Source organism: Nerophis ophidion, linkage group LG20 (assembly GCF_033978795.1).
Source record: "Nerophis ophidion isolate RoL-2023_Sa linkage group LG20, RoL_Noph_v1.0, whole genome shotgun sequence".
Lineage (NCBI taxonomy): Eukaryota > Metazoa > Chordata > Actinopteri > Syngnathiformes > Syngnathidae > Nerophis > Nerophis ophidion.
Genome location: NC_084630.1, coordinates 47,280,130 through 47,306,053, shown reverse-complemented (window position 1 = coordinate 47,306,053; position 25,924 = coordinate 47,280,130). Strand labels below are relative to the sequence as shown.

The 25,924-nt window shown below is 39.7% G+C and overlaps 1 protein-coding gene across 1 annotated transcript in view; it reads right to left on the bottom strand.

Annotated features, from left to right (window-relative positions):
• LOC133538578 (voltage-dependent calcium channel gamma-3 subunit-like) overlaps positions 1-25,731 on the bottom strand; it is a 33,320-nt gene extending 7,589 nt beyond the window's left edge. The window contains exon 1 of the mRNA XM_061880231.1: positions 25,085-25,731. Coding sequence (XP_061736215.1) covers positions 25,085-25,295 — 211 coding nt within the window. The 5' untranslated portion in view covers positions 25,296-25,731. The remainder of the gene's footprint in view (positions 1-25,084) is intronic.
• Between the last annotated feature and the right edge of the window lie 193 nt (positions 25,732-25,924).

Sequence of the window (25,924 nt, the reverse complement as noted above, 5' to 3'; positions counted from 1 at the left end):
TAAGATTTAAATTTGATTCTGAAGATTTTCTAGATTTGCCATAATAATTTTTTGGAATTATAATCATACTAAGTTTGAAGAAATATTTCACAAATATTCCATGTCAAAAAAACACAGAAGCTAAAATGAAGAATTAAATTAAAATGTATTTAATATTCTTTACTAAAAAAAAAAATACTTGAACATTGATTTAAATTGTCAGGAAGGAAGAGAAAGAAATTTAAAAGGTAAAAAGGTATATGTGTTTAAAAATCCTAAAATCATTTTTAAGGTTGTATTTTTTCTCTCACATTGTCTTTCTGAAAGTTATAAGAAGCAAAGTAAAAAACTAAATGATTTCATTTAAACAAGTAAAGACCTAGTCTTTGAAATATTTTCCTGGATTTTCAAATTCTATTTGAGTTTTGTCCCTCTTAGAATTAAAAATGTCGAGCAAAGCGAGACCAGCTTGCTAGTAAATAAATACAATTTAAAAAATAGAGGCAGTTCACTGGTAAGTGCTGCTATTTGAGCTATTTTTAGAACAGGCCAGCGGGCGACTCATCTGGTCCTTACGGGCGACCTGGTCCCCGCGGGCACCGCGTTGGTGACCCCTGCTTTAAAGTATATCACAGAACAGGCTACATTAGCAAACATCTTTGGATGCCTCAAATGTGGAAAATGTTTTGTCCTCAAACCCTCCATGCCTTGTTTTATTTTTGTTATTGACAATAAGTTTGCATGTTCTCCCCGTGAATGCGTGGGTTCCCTCCGGGTACTCCGGCTTCCTCCCACTTCCAAAGACATGCACCTGGGGATAGGTTGATTGGCAACACTAAATTGGCCCTAGTGTGTGAATGTGAGTGTGAATGTTGTCTGTCTATCTGTGTTGGCCCTGCGATGAGGTGGCGACTTGTCCAGGGTGTACCCCGCCTTCCGCCCGATTGTAGCTGAGATAGGCGCCAGCGCCCCCCGTGACTCCGAAAGGGAATAAGCGGTAGAAAATGGATGGATGGATGGACAATAGTTTTGTGTGTGTGTGTGTGTGTGTGTGTGTGTGTGTGTGTGTGTGTGTGTGTAAGTGAAGTGATTTTATTAGAAAATATGACAAAATTTACTTGTAGGATATTTGCTATGTAGTATTAGGGCCCCTAAACAAGTCAATGATTTTTAACAACATTGATAGTGTGTGAATGTGAGTGTGAATGTTGTCTGTCTATCTGTGTTGGCCCTGCGATGAGATGGCGACTTGTCCAGGGTGTACCCCGCCTTCCGCCCGATTGTAGCTGAGATAGGCGCCAGCGCCCCCCGCGACCCCAAAAGGGAATAAGCGGTAGAAAATGGATGGATGGATGGATTTTGATTTATTAGGATTTTTTGAAACACTGACAGTTTCAAAATAAAATTGCTCTAAAAGTCTCCTGACCCAAAAAGACCCACTCAAAAAAAGAGGTAAAAATAAGTCATGTATGGAATTTTTAATTCTTTTTTATTTCAATGCTTAAAACTCTTGATCAATTTCAAATTGTATTTATGATTTTTTGTAATGTTTTTTTTGTGTGTTTCAAGCCCTTTTTGTCGAAAAAATAATAAACATTTGGTTTTTATACGGCAAATACTGAAAATAAATTTCCCCACAAAAAATATTTGAAAGTAAATGTTTTGATGCGAAGTAATTGAAGCCTTCAATTGGTCGATGACTCATAAGAAAATTGATTTGAATTATTATTTTTTTTTTGCAATGAGTCATAGAGCAAGAAACCTCAGCCTTTGTGTTTTTAGAGTCAACATTGCAACTTTTTCCATCTCAGCTCTTCACTCTTTTATTCCTCATTTTAATGTTTAATTTTGTACTAGTATATTTAGAATGTGGGGGCCGCACTTTGGACACCAATCTTTTATTGCATAACATACTTTGACCCAGTACACCTTCAATAGTGACTTGCATAACGCTTAATGGGATGTCTGATGGACTTCAGCATCGATCTCTCCGCTTTAGCGCAGGTTATTCTTCCAATGACTGACCTTCTGTTTGGGTTTTTTTGCCTCTATGTGACGGTCCACAAGTGTATGTGGCAAAATGCAGCTCCACACTGCAGTTGCTTCAACATATCACTGGCACCAGGGGGGTTATGAATTTCTTTTACTACAGTGTCCTGCAAAACAGTGCAAATTGTGAGACTGTGAGTGCACTTGGGTCACGGGATTCTCACTTGGAAGGCTTTACAGTTCTGATGTTTGACATAATAAAACACAGTGTGACGCTTGTGTGGCATTGTAATGCCGGATTGGTTCTTCCGGGGATGCGTCGAAGCGATGAACACAACAAGGTAAGTTATAAATGGATTTATTAAATAATAAAAGGCTAGGAACAAAAACACTGCTGTAAAGAGAAGGCAAACCAAAAACAGAAAAACAATTCCTCAGCATGTGAGCTGGAATAAACAAATGGCTTAGCGTAAAAGCTAGCGAGAATATACATACGAAGATGAAGGTCGAGAGTCGTCACTGTTGCGCGTGGGCAAATTAGGATCCGAGGAAGACTGAACAGAAAAGGCTGGCTTATAAAGGAGGGTGATTAGCTGAAGCAGGTGTGCGGTACGAGTGTAGCAGGTGAACTAATGAGTAACCAGAGTGATGGGCAAAACAGGAAATAAACGGGTCAGACTGAGAATGAAACAAAAATGGAAATAACAAACATGTGAAGATCTGAGCAGCAGATCGCAACAGTATTCCCCCCCAACAAAAGACAGATACCAGATGTCTCAAAAACACAAACAAAAACTTGAACCCCCTCCCCAAAACCAGAAAGTCCACAAACGAAGGGAGGGCGGAGGGAGGCCACGGTGGAGGGTCGCCAGATCGCATGTCCCCGAATCCACCGAGGACACATCATGTGGCGGCGGCGGGTGGAACGCTGCTGCCGAACAAGTTTTGGCGGGCGACCTCGAAAAGGCCACATTAGTGGCCGCCTCGCAGGATGAGGTGCCCGGCGAGGCGGACGACCCGGGCACGGCCACATCCGTGGCCGACATGGAGGAGGGAGTGTCTGGCGAGGAGGATGACCTCGCAGAGGCCACGCCCGTGGTCGACGTGGTGGACGACGCCTCAGCACCGAAATCCCAGCAGGCTTGGAAGCAGCAGACGAGGGTGCGGGGACTGCAGCCAAAGCAGGCCCGAGTGCAGCTGGCGAGGATGATGCGGGTGCTGCAGCCGCAGGAGTCGTCGGAGGCGGCCTGGGAGCCGCAGGAGTCGTCGGAGGCGGCCTGGGAGCCGCAGGAGTCGTCGGAGGCGGCCTGGGAGCCGCAGGAGTCGTCGGAGGCGGCCTGGGAGCCGCAGGAGTCGTCGGAGGCGGCCTGGGAGCCGCAGGAGTCGTCGGAGGCGGCCTGGGAGCCGCAGGAGTCGTGACTGGTGTGAGCTCCAGCCTCATCGTCGGCGCCGGTGTGGGCTCCAGCTTCTTCGTCGGCAGTGCTTGGCGGCGTGGAGCTGGTACCGGCGCTTGTCGAGGAGCTGGCACTGGAGTGGGCTCCAGCCCTGTCGACACAGGTGAAGGTTCCAGCCCCGTCGTCGACGCTGGTGTGGGCTCCAGCCCCGTCGTCGACGCTGGTGTGGGCTCCAGCCCCGTCGTCCACGCTGGTGTGGGCTCCAGCCCCGTCGTCGGCGGTGCTTGGCGGCGCGGAGCTGGTACCGGCGCTTGGCGGCGTGGAGCTGGTACCGGCGCTTGGCGGCGTGGAGCTGGTACTGGAGTAGGCTCCAGCTCTGGAGCTGGTACTGGAGTGGGCTCCAGGCTAAAGTCTGTAACTGGTATGAGAACCAGTTCTGGGTCGGAGGCTGGTGTGAGAACCAGGTGGGAGTCTAGTGCTGGCTTGAGAACCAGGCTAGAAACATTTTCTGGTGTGAAAACCAGGCGAGAGTCTAATTCTGGCTTGAAAACCAGGCGAGAGTCATGTGCTGGTGTGAGAACCAGACTGGGAGCAGTGCAGAACACCGGTGGTGGAGGACGTGCTGGAGGTAATGACCTCGCGAGTCCGAACACCGGTGGAGGAGGTCTACAAGGCCGTTGAGACTTGGCCGGGGGAAAAACAGGTGGAGGAGGTCTACAAGGCCGTTGAGATTTGGCCGGGGGAAAAACAGGTGGAGGAGGTCTACATGGTGGCTGTGGTTTAGAGGGTAGTATCTGTGCTACCTCCGTAGCACAGCTATAGGTCATAGCCCCTTCCTCCAGACGGGGATCCCAGACCCGTTCCCTATGGTCAGGGACTGACCTTAAGGGAGGGTGGTGGGAGGCTTGGAGGCGGGCCGACTCCTCCCCTTTAATTTGTCCAGAATTTCCTTTAGAAAAGGGAGGAAACACCTTGGACTTGGCCGGAGAATGAGGTTTTAAAGGAGGTGTAGGAGAAAAACTAGGTGACTGAGGTTGACTAGAATAATAAGAAAAAATATCCTGATAATTCTGTATCTTGTCATGAATGTTATTGATATTCAAAAAAGGTTGGGAATGAGAATTACTGTCCACAATATAAAAATCTTCTGAAAAAATGTCATCAACAGAGGCCGGTGTTGCGTCACCGGTGGGCGTTCCCCAATTGACGTCATCGCTTGTGTCAGAAAAAGTGTCATGGCAGCTTAAGGAATGATTTGAAAAAAAACAAGCAGGATTACCGGTAATGACGGGTGAATCCTGGACGGGGTGAAACTTGCTGTGTCCATGGGGAGGAATAAGTGGTGCTGGAACATTACTGCCGTGCGGGGGACCTCTCCACTGGACCCCCCGCCTCTTCGGGGCAGCGCGAACGGCTTCGGAGGGGACTTCAGGCCCACAGTCAAGTCTTTCCTGCTCCCAAGCCACGAGCTCCAACCACAAACCCAAGTCGAAGGGTTCCTCCCGTGGTTTCGACGCGGAAAAACATTTTGATGCTCGGATCCTACTGTGACGCTTGTGTGGCATTGTAATGCCGGATTGGTTCTTCCGGGGATGCGTCGAAGCGATGAACACAACAAGGTAAGTTATAAATGGATTTATTAAATAATAAAAGGCTAGGAACAAAAACACTGCTGTAAAGAGAAGGCAAACCAAAAACAGAAAAACAATTCCTCAGCATGTGAGCTGGAATAAACAAATGGCTTAGCGTAAAAGCTAGCGAGAATATACATACGAAGATGAAGGTCGAGAGTCGTCACTGTTGCGCGTGGGCAAATTAGGATCCGAGGAAGACTGAACAGAAAAGGCTGGCTTATAAAGGAGGGTGATTAGCTGAAGCAGGTGTGCGGTACGAGTGTAGCAGGTGAACTAATGAGTAACCAGAGTGATGGGCAAAACAGGAAATAAACGGGTCAGACTGAGAATGAAACAAAAATGGAAATAACAAACATGTGAAGATCTGAGCAGCAGATCGCAACACACAGTTTCATTTTACAAACAACATTTGGGTGTGATCGTATAGTTCAGGGGTCGGCAACCCAAAATGTTGAAAGAGCCATATTGGACCAAAAATAAAAAAACAAATCTGTCTGGAGCCGCAAAAATGTAAAAGACATACAGTATTACATACAGATAGTGCGTCATGATATATAAATTGAATTAAGAGGACTTAAAGGAAACTAAATGAGCTCAAATATAGCTACAAATGAGGCATAATGATGCAATATGTACATACGGGGACGGGGGGGAGCTACGTGCGGCTGCTTTTTGTGGATTATAGTCAGAGGTGGGTAGAGTAGCCAGAAATTGTACTCAAGTAAGAGTACAGTTACTTTAGAGATTTATTACTTAAGTAAAAGTAAGGAGTAGTCACCCAAATATTTACTTGAGTAAAAAGTATGTTGTGAAAAAACTACTCAAGTACTGAGTAACTGATGAGTAACCTGATTACGGCAACAAATAATGCACAAAAACATAAAAATAGCAATGAGCAAATTCAGAGCCAAGAATATCTCTTAAGCAACTAAAACAATAATATATATTAAATAATAGTACATTAAAATAAAATAAAAAAATGGCACATTGAGCCACAATAACTTAACAACACCATAGCCTCAGTAGGCTTTCATTGATTTGATTGATTGATTGATTGATTGATTGATTGATTAAAACTTGTATTAGTAGATTGTGCAGTACAGTACATATTCCGTACAATTGACCACTAAATGGTAACACCCCAATAAGTTTTTCAACGTTTATCAATTACTTAGTAAATGACAAAAGTCGAGGTGATCTACCTCATATATACATACACACACATATCATTTATACACACACATAGCATACATACACACACAAATCATATATATATGTAAATATATATATATATATATATATATATATATATATATATATACAGTATATCATTTATATTTATTTATTTTGCCGTTTTTGTTCACATGTTGAAGGTGTTTTAATGAATATACATCCATGTTTAACACATAGATTCCCATCTTTCATGAAGACAAGAATATAAGTTGGTGTATTACCTGATTCTGATGACTTGCATTGATTGGAATCAGACGTCCACGTTTTCAAATGGAGGAGAAAAAAAGTTCCTCTTTTCTGTCTAATACCACATGAAAGTCGTTGGTTTTTGGCATCTTATTTGTCCAGCTTCCATATTCGTTTTTATACTCTTTACAAGAAATACATTGGCGGCAAACTCCGTAGTTTGCTAGCTTGTTTGCGCTGGCTTTCGGAGACTCTTATTTTCTTAGCGCAGGCGCGATGGAGCGGCACTTTTATTGTGAAGACAGGAACTGTGCGATCAGTCTTTAGGCTTTTGACGGGAACTACGATTGAAATTAAACGTGTCTTTTTTTCCTTTACACTTTTGATTGATTGATTGAAACTTTTATTAGTAGATTGCACAGTACAGTACATATTCGTACAATTGACCACTAAATGGTAACACTCCAATACGTTTTTCAACTTGTTTAAGTCGGGTCATGTGACCGCCTGGCTCTGTTTGATTGGTCCAACGTCACCAGTGACTGCATGTGATTGGTGAAACGCAGGCATGCGTACATCCTACTTTGAAGCTCTGTCATTAACCAAAACAAACATTAATAGATCGATAAAAAAAGCAGCGAGTAGCGAGCTGAATGTAGATAAATGGAACGGAGTAAAAGTAGCGTTTCTTCTCTATAAATATACTCAAGTAAAAGTATGTTGCATAAAAACTACTCGTAGAAGTACAATTAATCCCAAAAGTTACTCAAGGAAATGTAACGGAGTAAATGTAGTGCGTTACTACATACCTCTGATTATAGTTCGGCATTTAACACCGTTATACTTGATAGACTGGTGTCCAAACTCTCAGACCTGGGTCTATCGAACTCCATCTGCATGTGGATTAAGGACTTCTTATCCAACCGCCCCCAGAGGGTGCAGTTGGGTCGCCACATGTCATCGAGCCTGTACCTCAGCACCGGCTCTCCACAAGGCTGCGTGCTGAGCCCCCTTCTCTACTCCATCTACACATACGACTGCACACCTGCCCACTCCAGCAACTCCATCATCAAATTTGCGGATGACACCACCGTAGTGGGGCTCATCTCGGAGGGAGACGAGGCTGCATATCGGGATGAGGTGGAGAAGCTGTCGGATTGGTGCAAAGTCAACAACCTGGCCCTGAACACCTCCAAGACCAAGGAGCTGGTCATAGACTTCAGGAGGAAAAAAACGGACATCCTGCCCCTGATCATCAGTGGTGACTGTGTGGAGAGGGTCTCTAACGTCCGCTTCCTGGGAGTCCACCTGGCCGACGACCTATCCTGGAGCACCAACACCACGGCTACCATCAAGAAGGCATACCAGAGACTGCACTTCCTGAGAATACTCAGGAACAACCACCTCTCACAGGAACTGCTGGTGTCCTTCTACCGGTGCTCCATTGAGAGCATCCTGACCTACTGCATCCGTGTGTGGTTCAGCAGCTGCACGGCCGCAGACAGAACGGCGCTCCAGAGAGTCATAAAGACCGCCCAGAAGATCATCGTATGCCCCCTCCCGCTGTCTCAGGAAAGCACAGAGCATCCTGAAAGACCCGTTCCACCCTGGGCACAGCCACCTGGAACTACTACCCTCAGGCAGACGCTACAGGGTGCTAAAAGCGAGCACCAATAGACTAAAAAACAGCTTTTACCCAAGAGCCATAGTAGCATTAAACAGGCACTGAGTGAGCACAATATGTCCATCATGTCCTCATGTGTAATGTTTACATTTTTTTTCTATTTTTTCGGAATACAATGTGCAATAATGTTATATGTATGTGTGTATATATATTCATATGCATGCATATATGCATCTGTGTGGATATATATACATATACATAGATACATCTCTAACTTTTTTTTACTATTTATATTACCATATTGTATATGCACCTTAGGGGATCTGCTCCAATTTTGTTGTTCTTTGAACCTCTTCATTGCAATAATGACAATAAAACTATTTTCTATTCTATTCTATTCTATTCTACAGCTAGCCTGAATAGCATGTTAGCATCGATTAGCTTGCAGTCATGCAGTGACCAAATATGTCTGACTAACACTCCACACAAGTCAATAACATCAACAAAACTCACCTTTGTGCATTCATGCACAACGTTATAAGTTTGGTGGACAAAATGTGAGAGAAAAAGAAGTGGCATAAAACACGTCCTAGAAAGTCGGAGAAAGTTGTACATGTAAACCAGGGGTCACTAACCTTTTTGAAACCAAGAGCTACTTCTTGGGAACTGATTAATGCGAAGGGTTACCAGTTTGATACACACTTAAATAAATTGCCAGAAATAGCCAATTTACTCAATTTACCTTTAACTCTATGTTATTATTAATAAAAATAGTTCATTCAAATCTTTTTGAAAAAAAAAAAAAAAATTGTAACATCATTAGTATTTTTTCCTGATTAAGATGAATTTTAGAATTTTGATGTCATGTTTCAAATAGGTTGAAATCCAATCTGCACTTTGTTAGAATATATAACAAATTGGACCAAGCTATATTACATATATACAAAGACAAATCATTTTTTCTTCTAGATTTTCCAGAACAAAAATTTTAAAAGAAATTCAAAAGACTTTGAAATAAGATTTAAATTTGATTCTACAGATTTTCTAGATTTTCCAGAATAATTTTTTTGAATTTTAATCATAAGTTTGAAGAAACATTTCACAAATATTCTTTGTCGAAAAAAACATAAGATAAGATGAAGAATTAAATTGAAATTTAATTATCATTCTTTACAATAAAAAAAATAAATTTACTTCAACATTGATTTAAATTGTCAGGAAGGAAGAGGATGGAATTTAAAAGGTAAAAAGGTATATGTGTTTAAAAATCCCTAAAATCATTTTTAAGATTGTATTTTTCCTCTAAAATTGTCTTTCTGAAAGTTATACGAAGCGAAGTAAAAAAATAAATGAATTTAATTAAATAAGTGAAGACCAAGTCTTTAAAACATTTTCTTGGATTTTCAAATTGATATATTTTTTTTATTGATTGATATATTTTTATTTCAAATATGCAAAAAAACAAAACAAACAAGAGCAAGCATGATCCAATACAGTGCTATAGCCTTAACTGCTATTATAACAAAATGAAAACAATGGAGAATAAAAAAAACAAATGTGCATTCGACTTTTTTTTTTTTTTTACATATTTGAAAAGGGGTGAGAAGAAGTATACACTTATTTAATCCCACCCCTTTTCTTTAAATCATAAATTACTCTGAGCTCGAACTTCCTTGTTCACTCTATGTACAAACTTAACGAACTTGTATATAAATAAATGATAAATATATACATACATACATAGCCACACCGTTACCACAAGTGCTCATGGAAATAGTATCATGAAAAAAAAACAAAAAAACAGCAGTACCAGTGCCTCAATGGGCAGCCCCTAACTCTTTTGTAACACAAGAAACCCAATATCAAAGCCCTTCTTCATGTCTGTACCTCTGGAATACCATGTACCTAAACTTCTTTTTAAACTGGTTTATGTTTGGACATTGCTTTAACTCCACATTCAAACCATTCCATAGTTTCACTCCACAGATTGAAATAAAAAAAACTTTTGATGGTCGTTTGAAATTAAAATTTCCCCTTAAATTATAATCCCCCTCTCGTGTGCTGAACAATTTTTGAATGCTTCCTGGGAGTTTATTTATTTTGGCTTTATACATTATTTGTGCAGTTTGATACAAAATAATATAATTAAATTTCAATATTTTTGACTGTAAAAATAGTGAATGAGTATGGTCCAGATATCCAACCTTGTTGATGATGCGTACAGCTCTTTTCTGAAGTATAGTTATTGAGTTTAATGAGCTTTTATAATTATTCGCCCGGACTTCCACACAGTAGGTTGAATATGGTAAAACTAATGAACAGTAGAGAATGTGGAGTGATTTGTGATCTAGAACCTGCTTTGCTTTATTTATTACTGAGAGGCTTCTTGACAGCTTGGACTGTACATGTTTTATATGTGGTTTCCAGTTAATTTGATAGTCAATTGTAACTCCAAGGAATTTTATTTCAAAAACCCTTTCAATATCCACCCCATCTATTTGTATCTGTACCCTTGTTTCACGTGTCCTCTTTCCAAACAGCATTAACTTAGTCTTAGTCAGGTTTAATGACAATTTATTATAGTCAAACCAAGCTTTTAGTTTACTCATTTCTTCCATAATGACTTCCTGTAATTGATTTAAATCATCCCCTGAACAAAAAATATTAGTGTCATCAGCAAATAACACTAATTTCAATTTTGTAGACACTTTACAGATATCATTGATATACAGGATGAACAATTTTGGCCCCAACACTGACCCCTGGGGGACACCACAAGCAATGTCCAAACACGATGAACAGCAATTCCCCAACTTCACAAACTGTTGTCTCTTATTTAAGTAACTTTTAAGCCAGTCTAGTACAACTCCCCTGATTCCACACTTTTCCATTTTATTGATTAATATATCATGGTTAATTTTGTCAAATGCTTGTTTTAGATCAATAAATATTCCCATTGCATATTGTTTCTTGTCTATGGCATTTGTGATTTCCTCTATTGTTTCAATGATTGCCATTGATGTAGATCTGTTTGATCTAAACCCATATTGACAGTCAGGGAGTAAATTATGTTTTTCTATAAATGCATCTAACCTGTTATTGAATAGTTTTTCCAATATTTTAGGGAATTGTGGAAGTAAAGAGACGGGTCTATAGTTTGTGAAGTGGTGTTTGCTCCGAGTTTTAAACAGAGGTATAACTTTAGCTATTTTCATTTCATTCGGAAATGTGCCGGTTTGAAATGACAGATTACAGATATATGTTAATGGTTTTGATATTCCTGTAATGACATTTTTCACCAATGCCATACTAATGTCATTGCAGTCCGTGGACATTTTGTTCTTACATTTGTTTACAATATCCAACACTTCTTCTTCACCCACTCCATTTAAAAACATAGAATTGAGATTTAACTCCAACAATCCCTCCATATTTTTACCAGTTGTCCGTGGATCTGGGATTTTTGCTGCAAATTCGGGTCCAATACTTACAAAGAATTTATTGAAGGCCTTAGCTACATCTTCAATGTTATCATTTTCTTTACCATCATTCATGAAATACGTTGGATAGTTATTTGAAGAGGTACTGTTTCTTATAATACTGTTTAATAAATTCCATATTCCTTTGATATTATTTTTATTATCATCTAGTAATTTCTTATAATAATCCCTCTTATTTGACCTCATAATATTAATTAACTTGTTTTTATATTTTTTATATTTATTTTCTGCTTCTTTTGTTTTCAATCTTATAAATTCCCTGTAAAGAGTGTTTTTCTTTTTTGCAAGCATTTTGCAATCCCTTTGTGATCCAAGGACAATTAGTATGCTTTCTTTTGCTGATGCATTCTTTTATTGGGCAATTTTTTATCATATAATGACCTAAATATTCTCAAAAATATATTGTAAGCACTATTAACATCACCATCTTCATAAATTACATCCCAATTCTGCTCCAGTAAATCATGTTTAAATGAACTAATGGATTCCTCTGATCTCGTTCTTCTGTATTGGGTTGGCTTTTCTAATTTTTTTGTCCTGTAGTTACCATCAAATATCAGAAAAACTGGGAGGTGGTCAGTGATATCTTTGATCAATAGCCCACTTACGGTCTTATTTTCAATATCGTTGGTAAATATGTTGTCGATTAGAGTGGCAGAGTGGGATGAAATTCGACTAGGTCTGGTGATTTTGGGATATAAACTTATACTGTACATTGTGTCAATGAAATTAACTATATCGTTATTTTTACTGGGATTTAAAAGGTCGATAATAAAGTCTCCACAAATGAAGACAGCTTTATTAACATTACTCTTCTTTGAAAACAGGCATTCCATCCAATCTGTAAAATGTGCAATGCTTGCACCTGGTGATCTGTATACACAACTAATAATGACAGTTCTACTTTTTTCCATACAAATTTCAACCGTTAGACATTCAATTAGGTTATCAACCACAGTTGTCATATCATCCAGACGTTTGAATCTCAAGGTGCTATCCACATACATAGATAGATTGCCACCCCTCCACCCCCCTTGTTTTGTCTATTTATATTAATAAATTCATAACCATCCAGTTCAAAATCTGACACGTTTTCACTGTTAATCCAAGTTTCAGATACTGCAATTATGTTAAATGGTTGTGAAAATGTGTGTTATCTATTTGAGTTTTGTCTCTCTTAGAATTAAAAATGTCGAGCAAAGCGAGACCAGCTTGCTAGTAAATAAATAAAATGTAAAATATAGAGGCAGCTCACTGGTAAGTGCTGCTATTTGAGCTATTTTTAGAACAGGCCAGCAGGCGACTCATCTGGTCCTTACGGCCGACCTGGTGCCCGCGGGCACCGCGTTGGTGACTCCTGATGTAAACAAACCACGGTGAGTTCAAGGAATGGCAAAATTAGTAGGGCAAAACGGCGCTCGCCAAATACTGGAATCAGTGAAGCATTTTTAATATAAACAGTGTGCTTTATAGCAATTAGGGAGGTTTGTGTCATGTTTGTCCTCCTACAGCAGGGGTGTGAAACTCAAATACAGAGTGGGCCAAAGTTTTAAAACCGAACAAAGCCCTGGGCCAAGGTTGAACAAATGAACCTTTTAATAGGGACCCAAACAAGTTTTGCATTGAATATGGAACAGGCAAGGCTTATATAATGCAATGCATTTATAGTGACATGCAAAATCAAATTTCAAATAATAATAATTAAAAAATATCAATGGCATATCAAATAAAAAAATTTAAAGTGGTAACGGGGGTGTATATTGTAGCGTCCTGAAAGAGTTAGTGCCGCAAGTGGTTTTGGGTATTTGTTCTATTGTGTTACAGTGTGGATGTTCTCCCAAATTGCTTGTCATTCTTGTTTGGTGTGGGTTCACAGTGTGGCACATATTTGTAACAGTGTTAAAGTTGTTTATACGGCCACCCTCAGTGTGACCTGTATTGCTGTTGACCAAGTATGAATTGCATTCACTTGTTTGTGTGTATAAGTTGCATATATAATGTGACTGGGCCAGCACGCTGTTTGTATGGAGTAAAAGCGGACGTGGCGACAGATTGTAGAGAACGCCAAAGGCAGTGTTTTTAGGGCCCACCCCCAAGATTGTTGTCCGGGGGGAAATCGGGGGGAATTCGGGTGGGGCACTGAACTTCGGGAGTCTCCCGGGAAAATCGGGACGGTTGACGAGTATGAGTATTAGCGGTTAATGTGGCGTTAAAGCGGCCGGCCAGCTCTAATGTTAATTTGATATTGCCTCAAGGGCCAAATGAAAGTACACGGCGGGCCAAATTTGGCCCGCGGGCCAGAGTTTGACACCCATGTCCTACAGAAACCAAATTAAAACAAAAAATATGTTTTTTTTCCCCTCAGCATTTCCATTTTTCATATATTTTTGAAAAAGCTCCAGAGAGCCACTAGAGCGGCGCTAAAGAGCCGTGGGTTGCCGACCTCTGTTATAGTGTTTACACCAAATCTTCATACTAATTATCATATTCATTTCTCAGTTGGTTTCACCCATACTGATATTGGCATACTTAAATTTACAATAATCCCCATTTTTTTAATATGCAAAATACACAGTAAATCACTAAAGTCACTACATTTCACAGGATGTCCCTGAACGCACCTCGCATCCAAATTGGCCGTTTCAAACCATGCGGCCTAGCCAAGCTAGCATTAGCATCATGAGGACAACTAAACAATCACAGCGGCATGAAATATAATATTACCTGCAAAACAGTGACAATTGTGAGACTGAGAGTCCACTTGGGTCACGGGATTCTATACATAACACATCAACAATCACCAATTAGTTTACACTGTAAAAGTGTGTTATTGTCTTCAAAATATCACTCTAAGATACAGTTTTGGTCAATAGCAATTAGCGAACCTTTTTATGTGTACGTTACAAATTACTAATCAAAATATAAATATTCACTAATTAGTAATCAATCAAAAAGGTGTCTCACCACTTGGAAGGCAGTTGTGAGCACTTCCTGCAGGTTAAGTCCATACCACTTCTCGCCAGCAACAGGCGCTGTTGCAACATTTGAAGGCCTACTGAAAGGGGTAGGGAACCTATGGCTCTAGAGCAGGGGTCAGGAACCTTTTTGACCGAGAGAGACATTAAAGCCAAATATTTTAAAATGTATTTCTGTGAGAGCCATATAATATTTTTAACACTGGGTACAACTGTCAGGTTCAAACACTGATGACATCTATTAAACAGACAAGAAGCAATGAATTAAACAGAGACAGGATTCAATTTAGCTCAATGAGGTGAAACAAGAGAATTCAAGGCCTCCTCTTTTATTTGGACTTTCCCTGATTACTACAAAAAAATGCGTGCATCTGTTATTCTTTTCAATAACATTGTTATTCTATTTCAAAGCTAACCAATAATAAATAAAATACTTTTGAGCAATAATGCAACTTCTTGAACAGGTGCAATAGAAAAGGATGGAAGGATTCAAATGCATGAGAATGTTTTATATTTTGAACGTTATTTTTTTACACTGATTACCAGCGGAATTATTCATTACTTATCGTGTTAAGCAACGTCAGCTAAGATTTACCTGAGAGCCAGGTGCAGTCATCAAAAGAGCCAGATGTGGCTCTTTTGATGACTGCAGCTGGCTCTCAGATTAATCTTATTTTACATTGCTTAACACAATAAGTAATTAATAATTCCACTGGTAATCAGTGTTCAAAATAACATTCATAATGCAAAAAATTCTCATGCAATTTTATCCCTCCATCCGTTTCCTACTGCAGTGTTTTTCAACCTTTTTTGAGCCAACGCACATTTTTTGAGTTTAAAAAATCCGGAGGCACACCACCAGCAGAAATTTATTAAAAACGAAACTCAGTTGACAGTAAAAAGTCGTCGTCACAATTGTTGGATATGACTTTAAAGCATAAGCAAGCATGCATGACTATAGCTCTTGTCTCAAAGTAGGTGTACTGTCACCACCTGTCACATCACGCCGTGACTTATTTTGAGTTGTTTGCTGTTTTCTTGTGTGTAGTGTTTTAGTTATTGTCTTGCGCTCCTATTTTGGTTGCTTTTTCTCTTTTTTTGGTATTTTCCTTTAGCAGTTTCATGTCTTCCTTTGAGCGCTACTTCCCGCATCTACTTTGTTTTATCCATCAAGAATATTTCAGTCGTTTTTATCCTTCTTTGTGGGGACATTGTCGATTGTCATGTCATGTTCGGATGTACATTGTCTTTGCTCCACAGTAAGTCTTTGCTGTCGTCCAGCATTCTGTTTTTTTGTTTAATTTTTAGCCAGTTCATTTTTAGTTTTGCTCTGCATAGCCTTCCCTAAGCTTTAATGCCTTTTCTTAGGGGCACTCACCTTTTGTTTATTTATGTTTTAAGCATTAGATCATCTCCCACGGCACACCAGACTGTATCTCACCGCACAGTGGTTGAAAAAGACTGTTCTACCGCACCTGTTCAAGAAGTCAAGAATGGTAAGAAGTATTTTATACATTATTAGTTAGCTTCAGAATACACATTATTAAAAAAAAATAACATACGTGCAATACCCTAATGTTGGTTTTACATAAAAATGCACACATTTAGTTGTATTCAATGTTTAAAAAACATTATATGGCTCTCACGGAAATACATTTTAAAATATTTGGCTTCCATGGCTCTCTCAGCCAAAAAGGTTCCTGACCCCTGTTATATATCAATGATGAAATATTAACATTAAAACACATGCCAATACGGCCGTTTTACTTTACTAAATTACAATTTTAAATTTCACGTGGAAGTATCATGCTAAAACGTCGCAATATGATGACACGTGCTCGTGACGTCACGCATTGTAGAGGACATTTTGGTCCAGCGCCGTTCACAGCTACAAGTTGTCTCTTTTCATTTCATACTTACACAGTATTCTGGACATCTGTCTTGCTGAATATTTTGCAATTTATTCAATTAATAATAGAGACGTCAAAGAAGAAAGATGTAGGTGTGAAGCGGTGTATTGCGGCCGCCTTTAGCTGCACAAACACAGCCGGTGTTTACATTCCCGAAAGATGACGGTGAAGCTTTACTATGGAACAGAGCGGTCAAGTGAACATGGTTCCTTACCACATGTCAACTGGCAGGTTTTGGTGAGAAAATTGTGGTAATAAGTCGGCTCTTACCGTACACATGAGCGGAGAGCTTGCGTCGTTCCTCCTGCACCTGCCAAAGAGGCAGCTGCGGACTCTCTTGCCTCCTCAGACCGGCCGACCCAGAACGTGGGATGCTTCAACCGTGGAGGAGGGGGAAAAAAAAAAATCTCAGCCCGGCCCCAACTGCTGCCTGCGCTTCGCCTTGTCGAGAAACGTGGCTTCCCTCAGAGACACTGGCGGTCCCCACACCCGTGGCCACATCCCTCCGACTTTCAGGTACGACCATACATTTTAGTGAGAATATATGGTCGTACACAATTAGCAGATAAGGGATTTCCCAGAATTATCCTAATAAATGTGTCTAATAACATCTGAATCACTCCCACTGCCCTTGTCTTTTTTTTTCCTTTTCTAGTCCTTCACTCTCACTTTCCTCATTCGCGAATCTTTCATCCACGCTCAAATTAATGGGGAAATCGTCGCTTTCTCGGTCCGAATCGCTCTCGCTGCTGGTGGCCATGATTGTAAACAATGTCCAGATGTGAGGAGCTCCACGACCCGTGACGTCACCCGCACATCGTCTGCTACTTCCGGTACAGGCAAGGCTTTTTTATTAGCGACCAAAAGTGGCAAACTTTATTGTGGATGTTCTCTACTAAATCCTTTCAGCAAAAATATGGCAATATCGCGAAATGATCAAGTATGACACATAGAATGGACCTGCTATCCCCGTTTAAATAAGAACATCTCATTTCAGTAGGCCTTTAATCAAGCATAATGAACATCTGTTTTCTACACCGTTACATATATATTTACGCAGTTGTATGAAGTGTGAACAAACTGTTTCTAGGCTGATGCTCTTGGTCACAAAAATTAGCAGAGTGCGGGAATATTTGGGTTAATCTAAAGCAGGGGTCGGCAACCCGCGGCTCTAGAGCCGCCCTAGTGGCTCGCTGGAGCTTTTTCAAAAATATATGAAAAAAGGAAATGATGAGGGGAAAAAACATATTTTTTGTTTTATATGGTTCCTGTAGGAGGACAAACATGACACAAACCTCCTTAAATGTTATAAAGCACACTGTTTATATTAAGCATGCTTCACTGATTCCAGTATTTGGCGAGCGCCGTTTTGTCCTACTAATTTTGGCGGTCCTTGAACTCACCGTGGTTTGTTTACATGTACAACTTTCTAAGACGTGTTTTTTGCCACTTCTTTTTCTGTCTCACTTTGTCCACCAAACTTTTAACGTTGTTCATGAATGCACAAAGGTGAGTTTTGTTGATGTTATTGACTTGTGTGGAGTGCTAATCAGACATATTTGGTCACTGCATGACTGCAAGCTAATCGATGCTAACATGCTATTTAGGCTAGCTGTATGTACATATTGCAACATTATGCCTCATTTGTAGCTATATTTGAGCTCATTTAGTTTCCTTTAAGTCTTCTTAATTAAATTTATATCTCATGACACACTATCTGTATGTAATATGGCTTTTAATTTTGTGCGGCTCCAGACAGATTTGTTTTTGTAATTTTGGTCCAATATGGCTCTTTCAACATTTTGGGTTGCCGACCCCTGATCTAAACTGACTGCTGTAATCTGTAGGAAACTTTTAAAAATAAGTTAGAATTCGGGGTTCGAAACAAACTAAAAAAAGGTAGAAAATTGGCAAATGATTTTGGACTAATTGTGTCTTTGATGACGTCACTACAGAAGGACACGGTGCTGGCAAGGAAGGAAACGTGTGATGCTGACCATAGAAGAACGCCACATCATTAACGGTTAGTCCATTTTTTTATCCCCCAGTATGCTGAGGTTAACTTCTTATTACACTTGTATGACAGTCAACAATGGCAACAAGCACTAAATCAATCAAATATTATTCATATTAAATATATTTAATACACAGGTGATTGGCAACACAGAGAGCTTTAATAATCTTAATCATATTAATACATTTCATTTATAAGCGCCTTTCAAATAACCCAAGGACACTTTACAATAACCAGATAACATAATTAAGAGATAATGGCTAAACAAAAAAGAAGAAAATAAAAATGTATAAAACATTTTAAAATATATGTAAAGATAAAGTATAAATAATGCATGAATAAAAACATAACATTGAGAGAATAGTAGTAGTAATTATAGCAATCAATGAAATAGAAATAAATAGAGACATGATCAGTAAAAAGTCTGATTTAAAAGGTGTCTTTATTCTTTTTTTTCAAGATTTTAGTATGGTCATGAAGTTGACTCCATTTAGTATTTAAAAAAAGATTTTCAAGTAAATATACACCATAATACTTGCATTGAAAGAAAAGTATATTATCCCAATAGAAGATTAAAATGTGTGTTATAATGTAGGATCTATTTAAATAACACCCAGTGGTCGACTGTTGAAACTTTTTCTTTCTATAGTCTTTTCTTGTCTTTAAAATGTATTTTCTTGTCTGTAAATAATATTTTCTTGTCTTTAAAAAATATTTTCTTGTCTTTAAATAATATTTTCTTGTCTCTAAATAATATTTTCTTGTCTGTAAATAATCTTTTCCTGTCTTTTAACAATATTTTCTTGTCTTTAAATTGTATTTTCTTGTCTTTAAATAATATTTTGTTGTCTTTAAATATTATTTTCTTTTCTTTAAATAATTTCTTGTATTTGAATAATATTTTCTTGTCATTTATATGTTCTTGTCTGTAAATATTTTCTTGTCTTTAAATAATCTTTTCTTGTCTGTAAATAATCTTTTCCTGTCTTTAAACAATATTTTCTTGTCTTTAAATTTTATTTTCTTGTCTTTAAATAATATTTTCTTGTCTTTAAATATTATTTTCTTTTCTTTAAATAATTTCTTGTATTTGAATAATATTTTCTTGTCATTTATGTTTTCTTGTCTGTAAATAATTTTTTCCTGTCTTTAAATAGTCTTTTCTTGTCTTTTAATAATCTTTTATTGTCTTTAAATAATATTTTCTTGTCTGTAAATAGTATTTTCTTGTCTTTAAATAATTTCTTGTATTTTAATTATAATTTCTTGTCTTTGATATTTTCCTGTCTATAAATATTTTCTTGTCTTTAAATATTTTTTTCCTGTCTTTAAATAGTCTTTTCTTTTCTTTAAATAATATTTTCTTGTCTTTAATCTTTTTTTGTTTTTAAATAATATTTTTTGTCTTTAAATATTATTTTCTTGTCTTTTAATAATCTTTTATTGTCTTTAAATAATATTTTCTTGTCTTTGAATATTTTCTTGTCATTAATCATTTCTCGTCTTTAAATCATCTTTTCTTGAAATTATATTTTCTTGTCTTTAAATAATCTTTCGTGTTTTTTAATGAATCTTTTCTTGTCTTTAAATAAGAGGTGAGAAGTGCAGCAATGGTCATCACCATGGCAACCATTTCAACAATGATGTGAGCGTGGTGTTGACTTAATATGTCTCCTCTGCTTAAATGTTATTTCATCTCATCAACAAAAAGGCGGTCATATTTAATAGTTGTCTTGCTCCCAATAACCTTTGACCCTCTGAACGCATTTCAATATTTACTCACGCACACGCGCACACGCACACACACACACACACACACACACGCACACACACACACACACACACACACACACACACACACACACACACACACACACACATACACACACACACACCGAGGGATATATTGACGAATATGTCCCGATGTGCAGCGCTGATTGAAGCAGTATTGATGAGGTGAGTTCATCGCCATGGTTACCAAAACAACATGACAAGGACATATAGAAAGGCATCCGTGTAACGGTAGTATTTTATTTGTGTCGATATATATATATATATATATTTATATATATCCATCTTCTTCCGCTTATCCGAGGTCGGGTCGCGGGGGCAGCAGCCTAAGCAGGGAAGCCCAGACTTCCCTTTCCCCAGCCACTTGGTCCAGCTCTTCCCGGGGGATCCCGAGGCGTTCCCAGGCCAGCCGGGAGACATAGTCTTCCCAACGTGTCCTGGGTCTTCCCCGTGGCCTCCTACTGGTTGGACATGCCCTAAACACCTCCCTCGGGAGGCGTTCGGGTGGCATCCTGACCAGATGCCCGAGCCACCTCATCTGGCTCCTCTCGATGTAGAGGAGCGGTGGTTTTACTTTGAGCTCCTCTCGAATGGCAGAGCTTCTCACCCTATCTCTAAGGGAGAGACCCGCCACCCGGCAGAGGAAACTTATTTCGGCCGCTTGTACCCGGGATCTTATCCTTTCGGTCATGACCCAAAGCTCATGACCATAGGTGAGGATGGGAACGTAGATCGACCGGTAAATTGAGAGCTTTGCCTTCCGGCTCAGCTCCTTCTTCACCACAACGGATCGATACAACGTCCGCATTACTGAAGACGCCGCACCGATCCGCCTGTCGATCTCATGATCCACTCTTCCCCCACTCGTGAACAAGACTCCTAGGTACTTGAACTCCTCCATTTGGGGCAGGGTCTTCTACCCAACCCGGAGATGGCACTACACCTTTTTCCGGGCGAAAACCATGGACTCGGACTTGGAGGTGCTGATTCTCATTCCGGTCGCTTCACACTCGGCTGCGAACCGATCCAGTGAGAGCTGAAGGTCCCGGCCAGATGAAGCCATCAGGACCACATCATCTGCAAAAAGCAGAGACCTAATCCCGCGGCCACCAAACCGGAACCCCTCAACGCCTTGGCTGCGCCTAGAAATTCTGTCCATAAAAGTTATGAACAGAATCGGTGACGAAGGGCAACCTTGGCGGAGTCCAACCCTCACTGGAAATGTGTCCGACTTACTGCCGGCAATGTGGACCAAGCTCTGGCACTGATCATACATGGAGCGGACCGCCACAATAAGACAGTCCGATACCCCATACTCTCTGAGCGCTCCCCACAGGACTTCCCGAGGGACACGGTCGAATGTCTTCTCCAAGTCCACAAAGCACATGCAGACTGGTTGGGCAAACTCCCATGCACCCTCAAGAACCCTGCCGAGAGTATAGAGCTGGTCCACAGTTCCACGACCAGGACGAAAACCACACTGTTCCTCCTGAATCCGAGGTTCGACTATCCGGCGTAGCCTCCTCTCCAGTACACCTGAATAAACCTTACCGGGAAGGCTGAGGAGTGTGATCCCACGATAGTTGGAACACACCCTCCGGTCCCCCTTCTTAAAGAGAGGGACCACCACCCCGGTCTGCCAATTCAGAGGTACCGCCCCCGATGTCCACGCGATGCTGCAGAGTCTTGTCAACCAAGACAGCCCCACAGCATCCAGAGCCTTAAGGAACTCCGGGCGGATCTCATCTACCCCCGGTGGCTTGCCGCCAAGGAACTTTTAACTACCTCAGCAACCTCAGCCCCAGAAATAGGAGAGCCCACCACAGATTCCCCAGGTACCGCTTCCTCATGGGAAGACGTGTTGGTGGGATTGAGGAGGTCTTCGAAGTATTCCTTCCACCAATCCACAACATCCGCAGTCGAGGTCAGCAGAGGACCACCCGCACCATACACGGTGTTGACAGTGCACTGCTTCCCCTTCCTGAGGCGGCATATGGTGGTCCAGAATCGCTTCGAAGCCGTCCGGAAGTCGTTTTCCATGGCTTCCGCAAACTCCTCCCATGTCCGAGTTTTTGCCTCCGCGACCGCTAAAGCTGCACACCGCTTGCCCCGTCGGTACCCATCCACTGCCTCCGGAGTCCTATGAGCCCAAATAACGCGATAGGAATCCTTCTTCAGCTTGACGGCACCCCTCACAGCTGGTGTCCACCAACGGGTTCTGGGATTACCGCCCTGACAAGCACCAACTACCTCGCGGCCACAGCTCCAATCAGCTGCCTCGACAATAGAGGTGCAGAACATGGTCCACTCGGACTCAATGTCCAGCACCTCCCTCGTGACATGTTCAAAGTTCTTCCGGAGGTGGGAATTGAAACTCTCTCTGATAGGAGACTCTGCCAGACGTTCCCAACAGACCCTCACAATGCGCTTGGGCCTACCAGGTCTGTCCAGCATCCTCACCCACCATCGCAGCCAACTCACCACCAGGTGGTGGTCGGTAGAAAGCTCCGCCCCTCTCTTTACCCGGGTGTCCAAAACATGAGGCCGCAAACCCGATGACACAACTACAATGTCGATCATGGAACTGCGGCCTAGGGTGTCCTGGTGCCAAGTGCACATATGTTTGAACATGTTGTTTGTTATGGACAATCCGTGACGAGCACAAAGTCCAATAACAAAACACCACTCGGGTTTAGATCCGGGCGGCCATTCTTCCCAATCACGCCTCTCCAGGTTTCACTGTCGTTGCCAACATGAGCGTTGAAGTCCCCCAGTAGGACAAGGGAATCACCTGGGGGAGCACTCTCCAGTACTCCCTCAAGTGTACCCAAAAAGGGTGGGTACTCTGAACTGCTGTTTGGTGCGTAAGCACAAACAACAGTCAGGACCAGTCCCCCCACCCGAAAGCGGAGGGAGACTACCCTCTCGTCCACTGGGTTGAATTCCAACGTGCAGGCTTTGAGCCGGAGGGCAACGAGAATTGCCACCCCAGCCCATCGCCTCTCACTGCCGGCAACGCCAGAGTGGAAGAGAGTCCAGTCCCTCTCGAGAGAACTGGTTCCAGAGCCCTTGCTGTGCGTCGAGATGAGTCCGACTATATCCAGCAGGAACTTCTCTACCTAGCGCACTAGCTCAGGCTCCTTACCCCCAGTGAGGTGACGTTCCACATCCAAGAGCTAGCGTATGTAGCCGAGGATTGGACCGCCAAGTGCCCTGCCTTCGGCTGCCGCCCAGCTTCAATACACCCGACCTCTATGGCCCCTCCTATGAGTGGTGAGCCCATTGGAGGGATGACCCACGTTGCCTCTTCGGGCTGTGCCCGGCCGGGCCCCATGGGGACAGGCCCGGCCACCAGGCGCTCGCCATCGTGCCCCAACTCCGGGTATATATATACATATATATATATATATATATATACATATATATATATAAATATATGTATATACTGTATGTATATATATATATATATATATATATATATATATATTCAACCCAATTGATTCATACTTTTCAAAAATGTATTTAAGGAAAAAGGACATCCATTTTCTACCGCTTGTCCCTTCCGGGGTTGCAGGGGTGGCTGGAGCCTATCTCAGCTGCATTCGGGCGGTAGGTGGGGTACACATACATGTATGTGTGTGTGTGTGTATATATATATATATATATATATATATATTATATACATATGTATGGATATATTTTATTTACATGTATATATTTGATATGTTTGTAGATATGTATTCATTATATATGTATGGATGATATATACAGTATGTATATATATATATATATATATATATTTATTTATTTAAAAAAAGTATAGTTTTTTAATTATAGTATATTTTAAATATATAAATAGTACTATATATTATGAATAAAACATATATTTTAAATATATGTGATATATGTAGATATCACATATATTTACAATATATATATATATAAAATATATATATATTATAAAAAAGATATATTTTGAATATATATGATATATACATCAAATATATTTTAAATATACATATTTTTTATTCATAATATAAAGTACTATTTATATATTTAATATATACTCTTTTATTATGAATAAATAATATATTATTTTAATATATTTGATGTATATATATATACATCAAATATATTTGATATATATCGAATATATAAAAAAATATATAATATATTCTTTATTCATAATACATAGTACTATTTATATATTTAAAATATACTTTATTAAAGAAACTATATACTTTTTAAAATATATGTATATATATAGTTTATATCATCTATAAATATATAATGAATGTATATATACAAATATATATCAAATATAAAATGTATACATATAAATAAAATATACACAGTACATATACAATATATACATATATACATCCATATATATATATATATACATAAACATACATATGTTTATGTATATATATATATATATACATAAACATACATATGTTTATGTATATATATATATATACATAAACATACATATGTTTATGTATATATATATATATATACATAAACATACATATGTTTATGTATATATATATATACATAAACATACATATATATATACATAAACATACATATGTTTATGTATATATATATATATATATATATATATATATATATATATATATATATATATATATGTTTGTTCTAAATAAGAAGTGATTGTTACAAAGATGTTTGTAGGACATCTTTATGCAACGACAAAGAGTTTTTGTAACCTGTTGTGAAAAAGTTTGATTGTAAATATTACAGCAAATATTTGTCTTTTCATGAGACATTTTTGCAGCTGCTATTAGCCATCCCTAATATTGTGGTCTTGAGTGTTGTTGATAGTATTCACCTTCCGTGCAGCAGGTCCTCCACAAGCCCGAGTGGGTCAGAACCTCCTCGTTCTTCCGGACCGTCTCATTGTCTCCCAGGTTCTTGGAGCGACACATGCCGCGCGAGTACAGCCAGTAGTCGGTGCCCACGGCGATGGTCATGAGGCTGAAGGCGCAGAAAGCCCCCGCCGTGGTCATCAGCATCATCATCCCTCGGTTACACAGCCTCATCCTCCTTCACCACTTTGGAACTCAGGACCCTGCGAGCGCACTCCAGCATCTTCTGCACACAAACATGCTCCTCCTCTCCTCTCCTCTGCTCTCCTCTCCGTCCCAAGCCTGGACTCACAACTCATGAGAGGGACACAAATGTAAGCCTCAAACTGTGTGTGCTTTGTTGTGATGGACACTCACTGCAGCATGCTCCGCCCCTTCGTTCGTGTGTGTGTGTGTGAGACTACTCTTCTGCAGGCATGCCACAAACTAATTGAGTGTATGCTAAACTCCTTTTAAGTGTTGAATCTAAGGTTTAGCTCATTCATAATGAAGGAATTACATTTTTAGAAAATGTTGAGGGCCAACAAACTAGCGGCGGGCCGAAAATGGCCCCTGGCCCGCTTTTTGGACACCCCTGTGCTGGCTTGTAATTTAAATTATTTTATCATAATCACCGCATTTTTCTATCGAGTTGAAAATCCAAACAAAGTTTTATCAAACAATATTTTACATATATATATATATATATATATATATATATATATATATATATATATATATATATATACATATATATATATATATATATATATATATATATATATATATATATATATATATATATACATATATATGCAGAGGTG